The sequence below is a fragment of the Cnephaeus nilssonii genome (genome assembly GCF_951640355.1).
Source record: "Cnephaeus nilssonii genome assembly, chromosome: 6".
In the NCBI taxonomy this organism is placed as follows: Eukaryota; Metazoa; Chordata; class Mammalia; order Chiroptera; family Vespertilionidae; genus Cnephaeus; species Cnephaeus nilssonii.
In genome coordinates this window covers 18,979,588-19,001,177 of record NC_137077.1, presented here as the reverse complement: position 1 = coordinate 19,001,177, position 21,590 = coordinate 18,979,588, and the positions used below count along the sequence as shown (strand labels likewise).

General features: G+C 41.2%; 1 protein-coding gene across 2 annotated transcripts in view; it reads left to right on the top strand.

The window, feature by feature from the left end:
* Positions 1–21,590, top strand: part of VEZT (vezatin, adherens junctions transmembrane protein) — a 73,602-nt gene that overhangs the window by 9,794 nt on the left and 42,218 nt on the right. For both annotated transcript variants that reach the window (XM_079775100.1, XM_079775101.1), the window contains exon 2: positions 17,244–17,378. In XM_079775100.1, the coding sequence (XP_079631226.1) occupies positions 17,244–17,378 (135 nt within the window). The remainder of the gene's footprint in view (positions 1–17,243; positions 17,379–21,590) is intronic.

The following is a 21,590-nucleotide window of genomic DNA, read 5'->3' as shown; positions in this document are numbered from 1 at the left end:
TCATGACTGGATGTCTGGGAAAGCTAATCTTTGCCCCCTTATTTTGATCTCTTTCCCTCCTTCATCCTTCATACTTCTCAGTAAATTATGAAATGTTAACTCTTTGTTGGCAATGTGTTCAGGTTTAGCTTACCCCCTAACCCCCTGCAATATATCAATTAAATAAATGTGAGATGGCTCCCACATAATTTCCCACATTAAGAGAAAGAGAGAGAGAAACTTTGATTCTTTGTACCACCTATTAGTGCATTCATTGGTTGCTTCTTGTATGTGCCCTGACTGGGGATCGAACCCACAACCTTGGTATATGGGGACAACACTCTAACCAACTGAGATACCCGGCCAGGGCTCTTTTCTTTGTAATTTTTGTTTACATGTATTTTTCTTGATTTCATAGAGGAAGGAAGAAGGAGAGAGAGATGGAAACAGTAATGATGAGAGAGTCATTGATCTGCTGCCTCCTGCACACCCCACACTGGGGATCTAGCCTGCAACCCGGGCTTGTGCCCTGATTGGGAATCGAACCGTGACCTCCTGTTTCATAGATGCTCAACCACAGAGCCACACTGGCCAGGCCTTTATTTGTATTTTTAAAAGTTATACCTCTATAAAGAACATTAAGGCATTTTTATGAGTATCATTTGTAGATTCTTTTCTACTTTACTTGCATGACTGTGTACATTGACAGTAGTATCTATTTTGATAATGGAGCTTGCTCTCTGGAATAATTATACATATAAAATATAAGATATTATTATATCACTAGAAGCCCGTTGCACGAAGTTTCGTGCAATAGACTTTTCCTTCGCCTGGCTGCCGGCACCAGTTTTCCACCAGCAGCAGTTTTCCTCTGGCCACCCGTTGATCGGAGTGCCTCCAGCCAGCACGATCGGCCACGCCGAGAGGAACTCCGATCGGGAGGCGCTCCGATCGGCGGGTGGCCAGAGGAAAACTGCTTCTGGCGAAAAACTGGTGCCAGCAGCCACGCAATCGGCCACCCCGAGTCCCCCCACCAGCGTCCTCCGCCAGCCCCATGGGTCCTTCCGCAGCGCCGGCCTAAGCATGTGCCAGTAGCTCGTCAGTAGCTCATTGCCGCCCTCCAGTAGCTCTCCGCCCGCTGCCCCACACTCCTGTAGCTCCCTCCGCCCCCTGTCTCCCCCCCTCATAGCTTGCTGCCCTGCCCTCTCCTGTAGCTCTCCGCCGCCCGCTTGTAGCTCGCTGCCTCACCCTCCTGCTGATCTGTGATCCGGTAATGACCATTTGCATATTACATCTTTATTATATAGGAGGATATATATAACAGCCTAAGCGACAGTTATGACTGACGACGGGACGACTGGCTGGTAGCTATGACGTGCACTGACCTCCAGGGGGCAGACACTCAATGCAGGAGCTGCCCCCTGGTGGTCAGTGTGCTCCCACAGCCAACCTCCCATGGCTGGCAAACCTCCTGCAGTCCCTCCCCCCAGCCAGCTGGCCCTGATGGCCCCGATTGGAACTGGGTGAAATGGCCCCAACGGCCAGGCTGAGGGACTCCACCCATGCACAAATTCATGCACTGGGCCTCTAGTATAAAATAATCTTCTGAATTGTAACTGAGATTGGGAGCATAGCAAAATTCATACTTTTATCACTATCTGTAATAGAATATTTATTAATGGAATTATTAAATCTTAGCCATATTGACATAAAAGATCGACCATTAAGACCAAAGCTAGTTTATCACCAGATATGCAAGCATAAATTTGTTGTTGTTTTTTTGTTTGTTTGTGTGTTTTGTTTTGTTTTTGCCCCTATATAATTTTTTTTCCAGCTGCATTCCATTTTGGCAGGAGGGAGGAAGTGATACTCAGCCTAAGCTATTTCTTTTTTTTCTTTCTTTCTTTTTTGGTTAAGGTATTACCTATGTGCCCTTATCCCTCCATTGCCCCCCCCCCCACTCTCCACCCCCACTCATGCCCTCACTCCCTGTTGTCTGTGTCCATTGGTTATGTTTATATGCATGCATACAAGTCCTTTGGTTGATCTCATAAATTTGCTTTATAACATGAATTATTAAAAATATTCTTGAGAAACAAGTCTTCACTTATTTTTTGTCTGGGTCATGTTGTTTCTTTCATTTTGGCTTCTTCACATATCTTCAGAGTTCCAGTTTGGATTTTAACATTTTATCTTGCTCTGTTATATAGTTACTAGAGGCCTGGTGCACAGATTCATGCACTGGTGGGTCCCTTGGCCTGGCCTACGCCCTCTCGCAATCCAGGACTCCTAGGGGGATGTCGGACCTCCAGTTTCAGCCCGATCCCTGCAGACCAGACCGAGGGATCCCACTGGTGCATGAATCCGTGCACTGGGTCTCTAGTATGCATATAAGATCTTTGGTTAATCTCTTCCCTCCCTCCTCACTTTCCTCTGAGATTCACCATTCTGTTCCATGCCTGTGCATTGAGCGTCTGCCCCCTGGTGGTAAGTGCGTGCCATAGCTAATGTTCGAATGGTCACTTAGGCTTTTATATATATAGATATAAAGACTCATTTTTAAAAAGCCTTGTGGAAAGGCATTAATTAGTAAGTGTATCTTGAATGAATCATTTAATTTATTTAAAGCTAGCTTCCCATTTTTTATATGAAGAAGTTATACCAGATCATTATTTAGTATGAAATTATTTTCAAATCTGGTAAGTTGAGTTAGAGTAGGCCCTTAGAGGCTTCCATTAATTAGGAAATACAGGGAGAAATTCTGCTCATTTACAGTCTGTGTTTAGATCAGACACCCTGCCCCAATTTTAGTTTTCCTGGTTCTGTACCAGAGGTTTGTTCCCCATGTTTCCAGAAGCAAATCATGGCATACGGATTTAGGAGAAAAGGCCCAAAGCTCAATGTACTCCACAGTGGCAGTGTTAGACAGTGTACTGACTTCATTGCCTCTGGATTTTTAGATTATTGCTTATATAGCTACTAGTTGCCCGATTCATGAAAATTTGTGCAAGAGCAGGCCTTCTTTCCCCCAGCTGCCAGCACCGGCTTCCCTCCAGCACCCAGGACCACTGGGCTTCCCTCCTTCAGCCACCAGCAGGCACCTGGGACCCGTGCTGGCTTCCCCCTGGCCCTGGCTTCATCAGGAAGGAAGTCCGGAAGACATCTGGTCTAATTAGCATATTACCCTTTTATTATTATAGACTAGAGGCCTGGCACACGAAATTCGTGCACGGAGTGGGGGGGTGTCTCTCAGCCCAGCCTGCACCCTCTCCAATCTGAGATCCCTCTCACAATCCAGGACTGCTGGCTCCCAACTGCTCACCTGCCTGCCTTCCTGATTTCCCCTAACTGCTTCTGCCTGCCAGCCTGATCACCCCCTAACCACTCCCATGCCAGCCTGATTGATGTCTAACTGCTCCCCTGCCAGCCTGTTTGCCCCCAATTTACCTCCTCTGCTAGCCTGGTCACCCCTAACTGCCCTCCCCTGCAGGGTTGATCGCCCCCAACTGCCCTCCCCTGCTTGCCTGATCACCCACAACTGCCCTCCCTTGCAGGCCTTGTCCCTCCCAAATACCCTCTCCTGCTGGCCATCTTGTGGTGGCCATCTTGTGTCCACATGGGGGCAGCCACCTTGTGTGTTGGAATGATGGTCAATCTGCATATTACTCTTTTATTAGGTAGGATAGAGGCCTGGTGCATGGGTGGGGGCCAGCTGGTTTGCCCTGAAGGGTGTCCCAGATCAGGGTGGGGGTTCCTCTGGGGTGTGGGGCAGCCTGGGCAAGGGGTCTGTGGTGGTTTGCAGGCCGGCCACGCCCCCCGGCGACCCAAATGGAGGCCCTGGTATCTGGAATTTATTTATCTTCTACAATTGAAACTTTGTAGCCTGGAGCGGAGCCAAGCCTCCTGCTCACTCCCTGGCGGCAGCCATTTATTTTGGGACTTATGTATCTTCTATAATTGAAACTTTGTAGCCTGGAGTGGAGGCCTAGGCCGGCCGGGCTGCAGAAGCTTGGCTTCCTCCATCACCCGGGGCAACCCTAGCCTCCTGATCTCTCCAGCTCCGTGGCTGCCGCCATTTCTGTTGGAATTTATTTACCTTCTATAATTGAAACTTTGTACCCTTGACTGGAGGCCGGGGCCCGCCAGGGTCTGTGAAAAGCTTGGCTTCCTCCATTGCCAGGGAAACCCAAGCCTCCCTCCTGCTCTCTGTGGCTGCAGCCATCTTGGTTGGGGTTAATCTGCATACTGGCTCTGATTGACTGGTGGGCGTGGCTTGTGGGTGTAGCAGAGTGATGGTTTATTTGCCTATTACTCTTTTATTAGATAGGATTGAGACCTGTTGTTATTCCCTCTACAGCAAGTCAAAATGTTCAGTAGTTTTTATTTTAAATAACAAACTTGAGCACATCCTTTATTTTTAAATTCACATTGTAACGTTTTTATTTTTTTAATATATTTTTTATTGATTTTAGAGAGGAAAGAGAGGGAGAGAGAGAGATAGAAACATCAATGATGAGAGAGAATCATTGATTGGCCGCCTCCCACACGTCCCATTGGGTATTGGGACCATGTTGGGCATGTGCCCTTGACTGGAATCGAACCTGGGACCCCTCAGTCTGAAGGCTGACGCTCTATCCACCACGCCAAACCAGCTAGGGCCACATTGTAATGTTTTTAGCAGACTGAATCTGGCTACCTATAATTTATTGTTGGGATTTTGCTGATTAATTCATAACCATTAATATGTCTTTAACACCTTTATTAAAGTCGATTTCTTACTTCAGTGTACATCTACTTTGCCATGTCTGATTTGTATTTTTACTTTTCCTTATAGATTCTCCCCTTTATCTCTTAACAGAATCACAAATTCTGTCTCCACATTATTATTATTAGGGATAAGGAAAAAAGAAAAGAAGGTTGGATGTGATCTACTAATATCTAAACCTCATTTTAATGTTTATTACATGCTCTTCTCACACCCAACATTTTGCCAATGTATCTGACCTGGCTCTATTTTTTTTTTTTTCTGAAGCACTTAAAAATGGTAGTTTTAATTTCTCACCTTGCTTTTGCTCTGCATTCAGTAAGTGCCCAGTATATGCCAGTTGATTAACCAGATATTGGTAGGGAGAGCTCAGTCCATTATTGCTATCTTCTATTCCCTTAGTTAAAACCAAGTTACTGCTGTTCTTTATTTTTAGTCAGTTGAGTGTATAATCTGTATAAATCAACTTTCTCCCTTTGCATCTCTTCATCTTCCAATTTGTTTTGTTTTGGACTATATATTGTAATTAAGTACATTTGTATTATTATATAGAAAAAAATGTTAATTACTTTTTTAACATTTTGTTGTTTATAAAATTCTATATAAAATTAATTGGATGGGGTGCATTTCTGTTGGAAATATCAGAAGCTTGTATTCAGGAAAATTTATGAATTTATATGTCATACCTGCTCCTGGTTTTCAAAAACTTTTACGTAAACACAAATATTAAGCATATCCTCTTAAAGGCATTATTTTTTTAAAACCCACTCTCCCTATTACTTCTGCAGTTACTGAGTAATACTGAATGGCACTGAAGAAAATGTTCAGGTTTTTCAAAGAGCTGCTTCTGATAGGAAAATGCTTAGTAATGATGAAGACACGCCCTCCAGTTCAGTGGCCATTTTCTAGTATAGTTCTGGAGAAACAAGTGGGAACCATCAAAGAAAGACGTGTACGGATCAAAGAACATGGGCAAGAGGCAGTAAATTTTTCATCTAGGTCAATTGGAGAAATTAGAACTATGCTGTCTGTGAGTAGCTTAATTAGTTGGACTAATTTTTATGGACCCTTTTAGCCTACTTAATCTTTTTGAATTCTATGATTACATTTTGCTTTGCTGATATTGAGGAACAATCAAATTAACTCTTGGATTTGGGGCTTTTGGAATAATAATTTAGAAGTTATGTTGAGATGGGTAGGCTACAAAAAGTGTTTCCTATTATTTTGTAATATCTTGTACGTTGCAAGGTACTATTTTTAGTATACTAAGGTTTAAGGTGGGGAGGGTGGAAGACAATAAGTGGTTGCTTTCAAATTATACTTTCTGACTGTATACTGATTAAGAGAAGTGAAAAATACATAGAAACAGCCTATTGGCAATGTCATTAATAGTAATGGGGAAATTTATTTTCCTTTGTTAATTATGACAGTTTTAGCTCTTTACTGATAAAAGCTTCTTCCTTAAAAATAGAGAAAATAGCTACCTTGTATAATTTGGTAATGACAATCTTCCTCATCAACTTATTTTCTGATGTTCTGCAATTAGCCTAGAAAGAAATAAGAAAATAATAACAATTGACAACAGGAGTTCATCCTTTTCAATCATATTTTTTAGTGATGTTCTATATATGATAATTGCATTTAGATCTGTAGCTTTAAGCTATAGCTAAAGATAAAATATTTTTAAAATATTTTTGGTAGCTAATAAATGTTTCCAGGCAAATATTCCTTATCAAATCTAATTACTTATTAATTACAGATATCTTTTTCCTTAAATATTTTGTTTTGAATAAAAAATATTTTAGAAGTTCTATTGGAATAGTGGAAACTTTAAAAATATATAACTTAAAGTACAGTACTTTTTTTGAAGGAATTAAAAATTTATACAAATATTTAAAGAAAAGTTAACTAAGTAATTTGATAAATTCTGTTAACAAGGATGACAAGTTAAAGGCTTCTAAATAAGCACAGATTTGTAGGTGTGAAGTCTTCATTGACAAAATTCTACAATTTCAGGTTTCTGTGCCAATGTTTCCTGCCTTCTGCCTTCAGTTAGTAGCTATCTCTAGTTTCTATTGCTTTTTGTGTTTTGACACTTGCAGAGATCAAATATCATCTGGCATCTGACAATAGTTAGCATTTTTTTGAGACCTAATAGTATGGCTTTGATATAACACATTTTAAATCAAGGAACTGTGTAATAGTTGAGTAGATCATTAGTGGGTATGGGGTTTTCTTAAATGAGAGAGAGAGAGAGAGAGAGAGAGAGAGAGAGAGAGAGAGAGAGAGAGAGAGAGATTTGTTGTTCCATTCATTTATGCATTCATTGGTTGATTTTTGTATGTGCTCTGACCAGGGCTTGAACCCAAAACTTTGGCATATCAGGACAATACTCTAACCAACTGAGTTGCCTGGCTAGGGAGTTCATTAGTTTTGAAATAGAAAAGTACACAGGACCATTCTAATTAATTTGCTAAACTAACAACTCAACACCTTTTTTTTAAGACCAGGCCTTATGCTGGGCACCGTTTTCCACATAAATAACATGAATATATTCTCATTGTAAAAAGTCAAATACAGGGAAAGCATCAGCCCTCCCTTAATCCCCCTTTCCTTTCCCAATTTCTTCCACTTTTCTCCTCAAGTAACTACGTAATCAGTTTTCTTCCAGATCATTTTCAGTATAATTATATTCATATATACATGCATGCAAATATATGTCTAATACACATAAAAATGTTGTATAATTTGACTTTTTAAAATGTAAATAGGTTCTTTTTTTTTGTAAATGGATTCTTAAATGATTATAGTAGTCAGTATTCTCATATGTACATTTAGCTGACTTCTATAGTTATACCCATAGAACAAATGCATAGTAGAATTGCTAGGTCAGTAGATGCATACATTTATGTTTTCATAGATATATTCCCACTAATAGTGTATGAAGTATCTATTTCCTCATACCCTTGACAACACTAAATATGATCAAACTTCTTAATTATTGCCAACTACCAGATAAAATTATCTTTAATTTGCACGTCTTCAATCAAGGGTAAAGTCCAACATGTTTTCATTTGTATGTTTTTCCTTTGAACTGCCTGTTTATACCCTTTATAGTCCCAAGATTGTTTGCAGCTAATTTCTAGGCTTGTGTAATCTGAGGCAAATACATATGGATTATAGATCATCTGAAACATAAATGACTGGGAATTAATGTAGCTATCAGAAGACATATGTTGACCTATTGTGAATTTTCTAACTTAATCTGTTAAATAATTTTAAAATTACAAGTCCAGCTTCTAGTTTTAAAAATATACAAATTATACAAAATACTATATTAGACTAAGTTAAGGAGCTTATTTACTCTAAGTTATTTGCCATGTAGTAGAGAAAATAACAGATTTGGCTCTTGCTCAGCTGCCTAGGTTCCAATCCTGGCTCTATCATTTATGACATGTCCGAGGCCCAGTTACTTGGTCATTCCATGCTTGCCTTAGTTCCCTCTTATCTTAAATGAGTTCTGGCTCAAAAGGTTATTGCAAAGATGAGATGAGTTAGTCTTTAAAAATGCTTAGAACAGTGTCTGACACAGTATGGCTAATCAGTACATGTTCACTGCTGCTGTTGTTTGGGAAAGATTTGGTGGGGAAGGAGTTAACCAAACAGATGAGAACCTACACTGATATCCTCCTGTGAGAAAAAAAATTGCATCCGGGTAGTATCAAACAGAATTAGCAGCCTTTGCTGGCATCTCTAAACCAGAGGTAAACTCTGCTGCAGAGGGGGAGCAGGTCGAGAGCCATTTCCAGATGCCCACTACTTACGAACCCCATAGCCTGTGGGAAACTGCATCACTGGAATACTTGCTTTATTTTGTTTGTGATCTTGTTCATATTAATGCCTGCTATATGGCTCTTTCACCGTTGGTAACTAGATTTCTAAATTGATCTGCCTTTTGATTATTCTTCTTCTTTGCATTTTATACCTGAAAATTTTCCTCTGGTTTCTGCCTGAATTATTCCCAATTGTTATTTTGTTAACCCTAGTCTAATAAATATAGAACACTCTTAGGAATGAGTCAACAGAAAAATCATGGAACCTGTAGATCATAAGAATACCAATTCTATGAAGGTTTGGAGGAGTTGCACTCTTCAAAATATATTCATGGGCGGAATGGGGTAGGGGGAGGGGGGATTCAAGATTTGTGTTTCTAGATTGAAGGGACTAAAGCCACCAGTGAAAGGGGGATAATTTGAGATGAGGACAACCTGGTGCTGCCCATAGTGCCCTCTCCTCCAGCATGGCCTGCCCGCTTCTGAGGATCTATGAGTGTAACAAACTATCTTTTCAATGGCAGTTGTCTTAATCTGTTGGCCTCACCACACCTGAATAATAACCTACATTTTAAAACAGCAAGATGAAATTGAGAGAGAAGACTTGGTTGTTCCTTCTGATCTCCTTTTTCCTCAAAGAGGCAATTTTGTGTTTTGGTTAAAGGTGTGGGCTTTGGACTCAGACCAGTTAGCTTCACATTATTCTGTGTAACATTGGACAAGTTATTTAACCTCCATATGCCTCAATTTCTTTCTAAAATATGAATAGTGGTATTCAGAAGTTTGTTGTTAGGAGTAAATTGGGTATTATAAAACATGCTTAACTAATGCCTAAGCATATAAGCAACTCAACAAATGTTAACTATTTTTACTGTTACTCTTATTATTTCCTAGCTTTTCACTACTCTTTTCCAAAATACTGATTTCTTTTAGGGCCCTCTCGTCTTCTCACACTATGTATTATCTCTAACTGAGCTCATCTACTCCAGATTTCCATAGCTATATGCTACCATATTGATTTGTCACCATACCTATTTGCTAAAAAATCAAATATATGCATTCAAACTAGGCTGATCTCCAGAATCTTTAGGTCCAGATACTTTAGGTCCAAGTTACTCACATTTGAATATCTCACAGGTACCTCTAACTCATCACCTTCCTCTTCAGATTTGTTGCTCTGCCATTATTTTATATTTTAGTAAATAGCACCACCTAATTGTTCAAACCAGAAACCTAGGAATCATCTTGGTCCCTCCATTGCCAACCACTTTCAATCATAAATGGGTACTAAATTGGGGGTGGGGAAATCGATTCACAAACTAAAGAATGTTTATTACATTTGGGGAGAGTGAGTAGGGGTCAGAGGTAGGATAAAGAAAGTTATTTCACGTTTTATATCTTTTTGTACTATTTGCATTTTTTAAAAATATTTTTTTATTGATTTCAGAGAGGAAGGGAGAGGGAGGGAGAGATAGAAACATCAATGATGAGAGAGAATCATTGATCGGCTGCTTCCTGCACACTCCCTATGGGGATTGAGCCTGCAACCCAGGCATGTGCCCTTGACTGGAATCAAACCCGGGACCCTTTAGTCCCCAGGCCAACACTCCATCCACTGAGCCAAACCAGCTAGGGCTGTACTGTTTGCATTTTTAACTCAAAAATAAAACTAAAAAAATCTGAGCAGTTGAACTTAGTTTCCTTTATAACTAGGGGAAAAAAAAGTTAACTTTTTCTTGAGCATCTGCAGAGAGAAGTTAATGGCAGAAAACTACTATAACTCTGGTGCCTGACATATAATAGGTGCTCAATAAATATTTGATTAGTGATAAATGGATAAATGAAAATTGTCATTTAAGTTTCCTTTTTTCTAGCCAGTGGAATGCTGTTAGCACTGAGTCATTGACATCTGGAAGACTGAGCAGATACTTTGTGAGGAACCAGAATCAGAATTTGGCCAGTAGTTGTTACAGACTACAATTTGCTTTTCTAAAAGGGTATACAGCCCTGAGATTAAGACAGGATTTCCCTAAAACATAGTGACCTACCTGAAAAGTACCAGACCACTCAGTATTTTCCTTGGTACTGTTGAAAGCCAGTATACTTCTGGTCTTATCAGAAGTATCATAGAATGAAACTTTTTTTTAAAATATATTTTACTGATTTTTTACAGAGAGGAAGGGAGAGGGATAGAGAGTTAGAAACATCTATCAGCTGCCTTCTGCACACTCCCTACTGGGGATGTGCCCGCAACCAAGGTACATGCCCTTGACCGGAATCGAACCTGGGACCCGACCCTTTAGTCCGAACGCCGACGCTCTATCAGGGCTAGAATGAAACTTTTTAACAAGGAGCTCACCTGTTTTGCTTTCTCCCCTCTGCCTAGATATTACCTTACACAAAGAAGATGTTCAGATAATGTCTATTATAGAATAGGCTACCTAATTCTTCCATGTTTGGCCTGTTCTCTCTTTTGGCTAGAATTGAAAGGTTACAACTTGTTCTATCTGTGAGGGTTTAAAACAGTTTAGAAGAAAACCTAATAATAAAAGCATTTACCCCTCACCCTTCACCTCCATTCTACACTAGTTAATCTTCCTTTTTTTTTTTTTTTTTTTTTTTTTTTGGTTATTCCTCACTTGAGGATATTTTTCCATTGACTTTTAGAGAGAGTGGAAGGGAGGCGGAGACCGAGAGTGGAAGGGCTGAGGATCAAACTTTCAACCAAGGTATGTGCCCTTGACCTAATCGAACCCAGGACCCTTCAGTCTGCAGGCCGAGGTTCTATCCATTGAGCCATACCAGCTAGGGCTTTTTTTTTTTTTTTTACGTCAGTGAGGAGGGAAAGGGAGAGAGACAGAAACATCAATGATGAGAGAGAATCATGGATCGGCTGCCTTCTGCACTCCCCTTTCTGGGGATCAAGCCTGCAACCTGAGAGAATTGAACCATGACCTCCTGGTTCTTAGGTTGACACTCAACCACTGAGCTATGCCGGCCAGGAATCTTCCTTTTTTTTTTTTTACCCCCCCCCCCCTTTTCCTCGGCCCTCCTGAGAAAGGGGCCGCGTTCGCCGCCATCCACCCCCGCTTCCCCGTCCCAGTCCGTGGCCCTAAGGCCCCGGCGGGGTTCACGGAGAGGAGGCGACGGTCGCCGGGCCAGGCACGAAAGGAATGTGAAGGACACCCGATGCAGCTGTGGGCTCCGCGCGCACGTTTCCCTCATACCCGTCCCCCCTTGGGAAGGAAGTGAGGCCGCGAGAGCGAGACAAACCCTTGTGTCCAGTGCTGACTTTCAATAGATCGCAGCGAGGGAGCTAGCTGCTCTATTTACAAAACCCCGAGGAATCTTCCTTCTTAAATGCAAACCAGCCATAAAGGTGTTGGCACTTCTGCAGAATGCACCATAAATCATGCAGAAAATAAACAGTGCATTAGAGTGGTTCAGACTTTATATTCATTAGAGTGGGGTCTGTTATGTTTAATGGGGGAGGAGGGGCAGAAGTATAAGTAGTCTAAGATTTAAATGAGTCATTTCCTTGAAATGCTTGTTCAGCAAAAATGTTGGGGTTTTCATGTCTATTTTTGTTTATTTTTTTCTTACAAGAATATGTTTCAACCATCAGAACAATCTTAGCACAACCAAAAACTCTTGGCTATCATTCATTTAGCAAATTTTTTCTGGTACTATGATGTGTGTTTTCTGTCAGCTGAAATTTACAGGAATCGTTAACCACAAGGATTTCCTGAGGAGAAGCTCCCACATGCTGTGTCTGGGGCTTCTCATATTTCTTTTGGCAGCAGTAACATTCTCCAATACTACAGAATTATACTTTGAGTTCAGTGCTGATGATTTCTCTTCAAGAATACAGCGTAACCGAAACATTTGTGGTTCTATTTTGCTTGAACCAAGGGAGAAAAGTTATAAAAGAAAATTACCTATCACCACCTACTCTGCCTTACCCTCCACACACACACAAAATCCCTTCTAAAGCTGCCATCAACCTATAATAATGCTCACAATGTGATACATAGAAATGTCTGTGTATTAGTCTATAAGCCTAATAGCCCCAAACCTTCAAATATATGGATGAGGGCTGTTACAATAGGGAGCCTCACCTTGCTGTTGTAAAAGAAAAACTAAAAATAAGTTATTTTATACTGGGCAATCAGGTTTTAATACCAAGACATTATCTGCCTTTTTCACTTTTACTCTCTTATGCATGTACAGAGTATGAAAAACTCATCAATATGGCTATTCTTTGATAATACGATTATCAGAAAAGACTTAAAACACTATTCCCTTTCCAACTATGCATCTGTTTAAAGTGTGATTTTCTTTATATACTTCATCCAAAACAATAAATTGCAGCAGATTGAATGCAGAAGCAAGTATAAGAATCCAGCTATCTCCTATTAAACCAGACAATAAAGAGATTTGCAAAAATGTGAAACAATCCACTCTTCTCAATTCCTTCTTTTTCCCCATTTTGGAAAAAAAGCATTTTTCATTAAAATTGCATTATTTACATTAATACTGTATATTCTGCACATCAGCTAAGCATTCATACTCAGTTTGGATCACCCATAGTAGATCTTCAAATATTGCCTTGAATTACTCATTCTGTGTTTTGAAACTGAACTGTGAACCATCAGAGTGGCGAAATAACAAGAATGCTAGTTCATTTGGATGACCTTTTGAAAAGTTTACATACTTTTTTAAAAAAATGTGTTTTTAAGGCAGTAGAATCCTTTCTTCAAATGAACTTCCATGGAGAAGAACAATAAATAAGATGGATCAAAGTGGAGTTACACTAATTCAAGTGTCATCAAACTTTTTCTATAACAGGCCAGATAGTAAATATTTTAGGCTTTGCGGACCATATGGTCTGTGTCTCCGCTTTGCTGCTATAGTGCGAAAGCAGCCACAGACAATACATAAATCAATGAGTGTGGTTATATTCCAATAAAACTTTTATTTATGAAAATTTTTAGCTTATAATTTTCATGTATCACAAAATATTAGTCTTTTGATATTTCCTCCAACTATTTAAAAACGTAAAAACCATTTCTTGTTCCCCAATCATATAAAAATAGTCATAGAAGGGGGGACAAATCTGATCCAACAGTTTTAGTTTGCTGACTCCTGTCCTAATTAAAGACTCACTTGAATTCGTGAGGCACACTCTTGACTGCTAACTGTTCTTTGGGAAGAGGCTTGGAGGTGGGGATGAGTCCAAACTTCTTTTTATTCAAATTATAATGCTGTGTCAGCATTGGCCCCACTGTCCTTTTCTTTTCCAGTTTATGTTACAGCTCACAAAATAGCAAAATAGAATATCTGTAACATAGATTTTATTTTTTAGGTGACTAAACAGAAGAGAAATAATGAACACTTTGTATTCCAAATACAGGGGTAGACCTGAGTGAATGTTTTTTCAACTATGAAATGGGAATAGAAATAGATGATGGTGATGATGATACATCTTATAGAGTTTACTAGAGGTCCCATACACGAAATTCCTGCAAGAGTAGGCCTTCCTTCACCCACCTGCCAGCACCGGCTTCCCTCTGGCACCCGGGACGTGGCCTTCCCTCGCAGTCCTGGCTTTGTCCAGAAGGTCGTCCAGAAGGATGTCCGATGTCCAGTCTAATTAGCATATTATGCTTTTATTATTATAGAAGATTGTGAGCCTTATCTAAGATGATGCATGTAAAATGCTTAGTTAAGCTTTTGCCACATAGTATTGTGTCAGCTGTGTTGCTATCTGTTGTTTTGGTGATAGCTGTTCTTGTATCTCTTACACCTATCATAAGGTCTTTTTAAAATATTAAATACTAGAGACCTGGTGCACAAAATTCATGCACAGGTAGGGTCCCTAGGTCTGGCCAGCGACCAGGGCTGATCAAGGCTTTCCCACTGCCTGCTGGGGCCTTCCTTCCCCAGCTGCCCAGCTGGAGCCTTCCTTCATTCCGTGCTGCCCCCTGGTGGTCAGCGCACATCATAGCAAGCAATCGAACTCGCAGTCGAACTCCCAAGGGGACACTTTGCATATTAGCCTTTTATATATATAGATTTGTTGAGTGGGATCAAGGTTTATTTTTAAACATATCACTAACTTTGTACTTTAGAGAAAACTAAAAGTTAAAATTAAAGTTTGCTTTTTCTATCTAGAAAGAGTTGTCTCATAGATTTTCATCCAGTAGTGATGGTGATCTTTCTGTTTGGTGGGATTGGGATGATTTTTTCCCCATCTGTTCCAAAACCTGTGCTCTTTTCACATAGCCTATATAAAGTTAAAGTATAAATTGAGTGCTTATTATGTATCATGTACTGTTCTAAGTGATTTATATTTATGAACTAGGTAATATTATTCCTCCTATCTTTAGTTGAGACAGCTGGAGCATGAAAAGATTATAAATTGCCATAGATACCAGAATTGGAATTTGAACCTATGGTCCAGCTCCAGAGTTTCTGTCTTGAACCACTATATTCTAATGCTTTTATTAACTACACTGTCTCTCATTTGCCATATGCTTGGACATAGCTCATCTTAGTTAACTTTCTTGGAGTTTTAAGTTTTTTTATAGTGCTGGGTACTGTGTGTGTTATCTATCCCACCTAATAAAATGGTAATATGCAAATTACCATCACTCCGCTACGCCCACGATTGGGCCATTGGGAGGCTGGGGGCGGGACTCTGGGTGGCCGATTGGGCTGGCGGGGGGTGGGGACTCGTGAGAATTAGGAAATGATTATACTGTATAAATTATAGCAATAGATGATGGTGATGATGATAGTAGAATCCTTTCTATAACAGGCCAGATAGTAAATTGGAGGGCCCATGGGGCCGGCGGAAGGAGGGCCCATGGGGCTGGCGGAAGGCGCCGGTGGCGGAACTCAGGGTGGCTGATTGCGTGGCTGCCGGCACCAGTTTTCCTCTGACCACCCGCCGATCGGAGTGCCTCCCGCCAGCGCGATCAGCCACCCCGAGTTCCTCCACCGGCGGCGCTGGTGGAAGGCTCTCCGATCGGCAGGTGGCCAGAGGAAACAGCTCTGGAGGAACTCGGGGTGGCCGATCGCGCTGGCGGCCAGAGGAAACGGCGCTGGAGGAACTCGGGGTGGCCGATCGCGCTGGCAGGAGGCGCTCCGATCAGCCAGTGGCCAGAGGAAAACTGGTGCTGGCAGAAAACTGGTGCCAGCAGCCAGGTGAAGGAAGGTCTTTTGCACGAAACTTCATGCAATGGGCTTCTAGTAGTATAATAATACATATTTGTGCTTGACTGGATCAGTGAATATGATGGTATGATACAATTATAATTTATACAGTACAATCATTTCCTAATTCTTACTGCCTTCAATTAATAACTGTTTTTCACTATAAGTCTTCTTAGGAGCTATCTATAGCCAGAATTAGCTATTTTGAAGCAGTTTACTCTAATATTACAAAAATTTGGACAAAGAAATTTCTTAACAAATCTATTTATATTCCTAAATTAATTTTTCTTTGCTGATACTCACTCAAAAATATCCGTATGTTTTACTTAGAGTTTTCCCCTTTTTTGGATCCCTCTGTTAAACTGTTTGTTGGTGTGTATTTTTTATGTTAAACTAGTGGCCCAGTGCATGAAATTCGTGCACATTAAAAGGGAATTAATTAACCTTAGCTGGTTTGGCTCAGTGGATAGAGTGTTGGACTGCGGACTGGAAGGCCCCATGTTCGATTCCGATCAAGGGCACATGCTCGGGTTGCAGGCTCAATCCTCCAGTAGGGGGCCTGCAGGAGGCAGCCGATCAATGATACCCTCTTATCATTGATGTTTCTATCTCTCTCTCCCTCTCCCTTCCTCTCTGAAATCAATAAAAATAAATAAATAAGTAAAAGAAAAAAAATTTTAAAGGGAATTAATTAGAAGAAATGTTTTAATATTGCTGTTTGCCCTTTCTCTATAATAGAAGTGTCAGAGATGAAAGAAAATTAGTAAAATGTATATAAAATCTCCCTCCTGTCAGAGTTTGGTGCACGCCACGGGATCTAGAGTCAAGTCTCCGCCCACCACTCGCACACACTTCAAAACGCAGGAGACCCAGACCTGGCCAGCTCCACCCCCATTGGTCAGACCCAGACCCAGACCCGGCAGGCCCCACCCAGGCGGGGGGCACAGCCTCTGGTCGCCCAGCCCAGCAATGGGTGGGGGGCGTGGCCTGAGGTCCCCTGTCAAGCCCCGCTGGGTGAGGGGCATGGCCTGAGGTCCCCCTTAAAGCCCAGCGCGTCCCCCCGCCCCCGCAGTGTCATGTCAGCGCTGAACTGGGTGGGATGCATGCAGGCAGTGTCACATCCCTAGCCAGGGATGCAGGCAGGCAGCTTCACTTCAGTGCTGGGTGGGGGCGCACACAGACAGCATGACGTTAGTGCTGTGGGCGGAAGTCCCCGCCCCGGTTCCCGCTTACAGACTGGTCATGACTGAGACACCGTAAGGGAAAAATTAGCATATTACCTATTTATATGTATAGATGGTGTTGTGACATAATTCACTTCTTTATAGATTAAACCTTAAAGTATTTGGGCATACTGGTCATGATAGTGATATTTGGTATTGAATTTGGCCTCTAAAACTTGAAATAATAATGATCTTGATATATGTTTTATTTGATGTCTCTTTCAGAATTCTCCACTTTACCAGTACTTACAGGATCTGGGGCACACAGACTTTGAAACATGTTCTTCTCTGTCACCAAAAGCAGAAAAATGCACAGTGGCAGAGGGACAACAAAGGTCTCCTACAAGAGCCCTGCCAAAAGTAAGGAAGCATACTCTTTCTCTATGACTTAATCTTTTGTTCTTTGCCTTACAAAAAAACAAAAACAAAAAACACCTTGTCCTCCCCCACACTGGTAAGACTTTATTTTTTATTTCATCAGTAGTACAAAACTACCTGTTTAGATAAACATGAATCCTTGCTGTTTCAGACTATCTCTTGGGTAATTTGTATAGTAAGTGGAAATGAATATGGTTGAGGATCAAAATATATTATTTATTTAAATAATGAAGTTATCTGGAGAGGACCAGAAAAATATACTAAAACATTAATGAGAACCCAACTACGAGGGCTGTTATATTAACTGGAATTATTTTTTCTTTCAATGTGTTTTTTAAGAGCACAAATTATAAGAAAGCAAATTGATAAGGTATTTCATAAACAGTTTCAAGGATATGTGATGGAGCGAGTATACTTACCTTAATTTCTAATGCTTTTTATGTTTGCAGTATTATATATTTTTATATAATACATTAGGGACCCAGTGCACAAAATTCGTGCATGGCGGGTGGGTGTCCCTCAGCCCAGCCTGCACCCTCTCCAATCTGGGACCCCTCAGGCCTAAACTGGCAGTTGGACATCCCTCTCACAATCCAGGATTGCTGGCTCCTAACCACTCGCCTGCCTGCCTGCCTGATTGCCCCCTAACCACTCCCTTGCCGGCCTGATTGACGCCTAACTGCTCCCCGGCTGGCATGATCGTCTCCAACTGCCCTCCCCTGCCAAACCAATTGTCCCCAACTGCCTTCCCCTGTGGGGCTGAGGGGACGGGGAGACTCTGGCTGGATGAGGTGGGGCTGAGGGGACGGGGGGGACTCTGGCTGGATGAGGCGGGGCTGAGGGGACTGGGCGCTGCCATCTTGTGGCTGTGAGCGCTGCCATCTTGTGAGGGTGTGGCAGTCAATTAGCATATACCCTCTTTATTGGCTCTGGGCACCACCATCTTGTGAGAGCATGATAATCAATTAGCATATTCCCTCTTTATTAGAGATAGGATACCTCATAGTTCCTTTACAGCATTATGAGGCTAAGATGCTAGAAGAATCTCCATAAATTATCCTATATAATAAAAGGGTAACATGCAAATTGACCAAACAGAACAACCGGTTGCTATGATTCGCACTGACCACCAGGGGGAAGACACTCAATGCAGGAGCTGCCCCCTGGTGGTCAGTGCGTTCCCACAGGGGGAATGCCGCTCAGCCAGAAGCTGGGCAAGCACAGTGGCGGTGGCAGTAGCCTCTTCAGCCTCCGAGGCAGCACTAAGGAGCAGCGAGCTGAGCAGTAAGGAGCAGCAAGCAGGCGAGTGAGAGGGATGTCTAACTGCTGGCTTAGACATGGGGAGCAGGCCTAAGCCAGCAGGTGGACATCCCCGAGGGGTCCTGGACTGTGAGAGGGTGCAGGCCAGGCTGAGGGACCTCTCCCACCACCACCCCCTAAATGCACAAATTTTCGTGCACCGGGCCTCTAGTGTTTTATAAAATTCATTAACCTAAATTTATTTATGTTCTTTTATTTTATTAAAATAAAAAAATATTCTGTTTTTATACAAAGAATTCTAATTTAATAGAAAAATATAACCAGGTTACCTAATTTTTTGAGCATTCTAGTTTAATCAGTGTTTTATTACAAGATCAATTATTTTCGGGAGGTAGCTTTGAAAGTTTTCAATTACTCATTTACTCTGGGGTGATAGAGGTCTTTTCTCCTGTTCTTCTTTGAAAAATCCCTAAAAGTCAGGTAACCAAGCTGGGCTCTTTTGCAATAGCAGAGTAAATACCAGAGAAATTGTTTGTTTTATTATTTTGTTTTGTTTTGTTTACTAACACGAAAAGAGTAGGAGATAGGAGAGTTAGAGCTCACATGGTTCAGAATCAGTTTGTTAGTCCTCTGTACTTAAACCCTTCCTGCTCATTGCTCCTTTCAAATATGGATGTTCCTGGGAAGAGTTTTGAAAGGAAAACCTACAGATATATCTAATAGATTATAGATTAAAACTTGAATTTGGGATTACTTGACAAGAGAAGACAAAGAAAGGGACATGGGATTAACTTGCATTGACCTGCGTGTGTTCAGGGTGTGTGTGTGTGTGTGTGTGTGTGTGTGTGTGTGTGTGTTTGTGTGTGTGTATTGTTTTGTGTAGGTTTTCAGTCCTTTCATTCATGACAGGTATTTTTACATATAGAAATGTTATTAGTTTATAAATAAACTAGAGGCCCAGTGCACAAAATTCGTGGACTCAGGTCAGGGGGGGTCCCTCAGCCTGGATTGCGAGAGGGCGCAGGCCAGGCTGACGGACCCCACCGGTGCATGGATGGGGAGGGACCACAGGAGGGCTCCATGACATGCCCCGTCCAGCTCACTCAGTCCCGATCAGCTGGACCCCAACAGCAAGCTAACCTACCAGTTGGAGCATCTGCCCCATGGAAGTCAGTGCACGTCATAGTGACTGGTCGACTGGTTGACTGTCTGCCCCCTGGTGGTCAGTGCACATCATGGCGATTGGTCAGCCGGTCGAGTTTCTGCCCCCTGGTGGTCAATGTACATCATAGGGAGCAGTTGAGCGGCATTAGCATATTATGCTTTGATTGGTTGTACCGACGACTGGATGACCGGACACTTAGCATATTAGGCTTTCATTATACAGGATAAACTGAGGGTTTAAAATCTCACTCACTCAGAAATTATGGAACAGTAAAAAGCATAGCCAGAGGTTGTTTTTCAGAATTATCACATGTCTAGAAAGTTTGTTTAATCTTCGCTTACACATTTCAACTGTATGAGCTATATTTTTCTAAAATGGAGTTTTTCTAAATTTGGGGCAACTAAATTTTAGAAATTTAGTTCCTTCTCAGTGGATATATTTTTAGAATTGCCCTCAAAATTTTGTTCAAATAGTGAAGTATCAGTTATTTATTTTTTTAGAAAGCAACTTTTTTGGTATAATATGAGTTCATGATGAAACGGCCCTTAGTATTTATTGCTTTTTTAACTTTATTTTTTAATGTGATTGTAAAGTACTTACTGAGTAGTCTGTACTGGTATTCTCACCATGAATATTTTTTGTCTGTATATTTTTCTGATTTCTTTTCCTGTGATTATTCTTTTTATTTTATTTTTTAAGAGTCACTGGTTTGCCTTTAATTAATTTTAACCCTTAAGCTTTTAAAAATCAATCAGAAGGCAAGGGTGTAGGAGAACACTTCTCTTATAAACTCATATTTAAGATTTTTCTTTGACATTAAATAGGCTCTTTATTGTTTACAAGGTTATTTCTGAGTTTCAAAGACTCCATGTTTTTCCCTATATTCCCCCATGCAATCTTGGCTGCCATAATCAGACAGACAAAAATCATGAGGACCCCCTTTTTTTTGTATCTGCAGTGGAAGTTTAGAATCAGGCCTCTTCTCTGCTTGATCTGTTTTCCCTGAGAGATCCCCTGTACTTGCTTGCCTTCATTGGCCACTTATGATCTATTCTCCATCTTTGCTGAGTTCCAGATCTTTGTTAGACATTTCCACCTACCTGTGCCCCAGGAAACTCAGATTCAACATGTCTAAAACGGAGTTTTCCTGAGCTCCCCACAAACAAACAAAAAAAATTTTTTGTAGTTCCAAATTGTACCCTCCTAGTTATCTTACAGCTTCCCATCACTCCCAAGTTGATTTGGTCACAAAATGATATGTGAAGTCAGCTTTTATGTTTCTAAAATCTAACCCTGATCATTACCATTTTTGCTATCCTCGTACAGGCCTGTGTCATTATTTAGCTGGACTACTCTCCTGATAATGCTCTTGGCTACAGTCATTCCCTGCCAGTATAGCCTTTGAACTATTGCCAGTTATTTTTCCAAAATGCTGATTTTTTTTTTTAATTATTTCACTTCCTTGCATCAAAACCTTAGTTGGCTTCTCACAGGCTACAGGATAAGATCTAAACTATGTGGCATATGAGACCAAAGTCCTTTCAAACCCATCTCAGTGTACCTTTTTAACTTTATTACAATTCCCTTTTTCCCTTGGGTCCTAGCTGTTCCAAACTGTGCCACCAGCCCCACGGCATGTTCTTCCCTGGCTCTCCTGTAATTATCCAGTTCCCTTGCCTGGAGTGTTCCAACCTCCTTTGTTGTTACATTTCTACTCATCTGTTAGGGCTTAGTTCCAGTGTTAGCTCCCCTTGGCCTCTTCTTTTCCC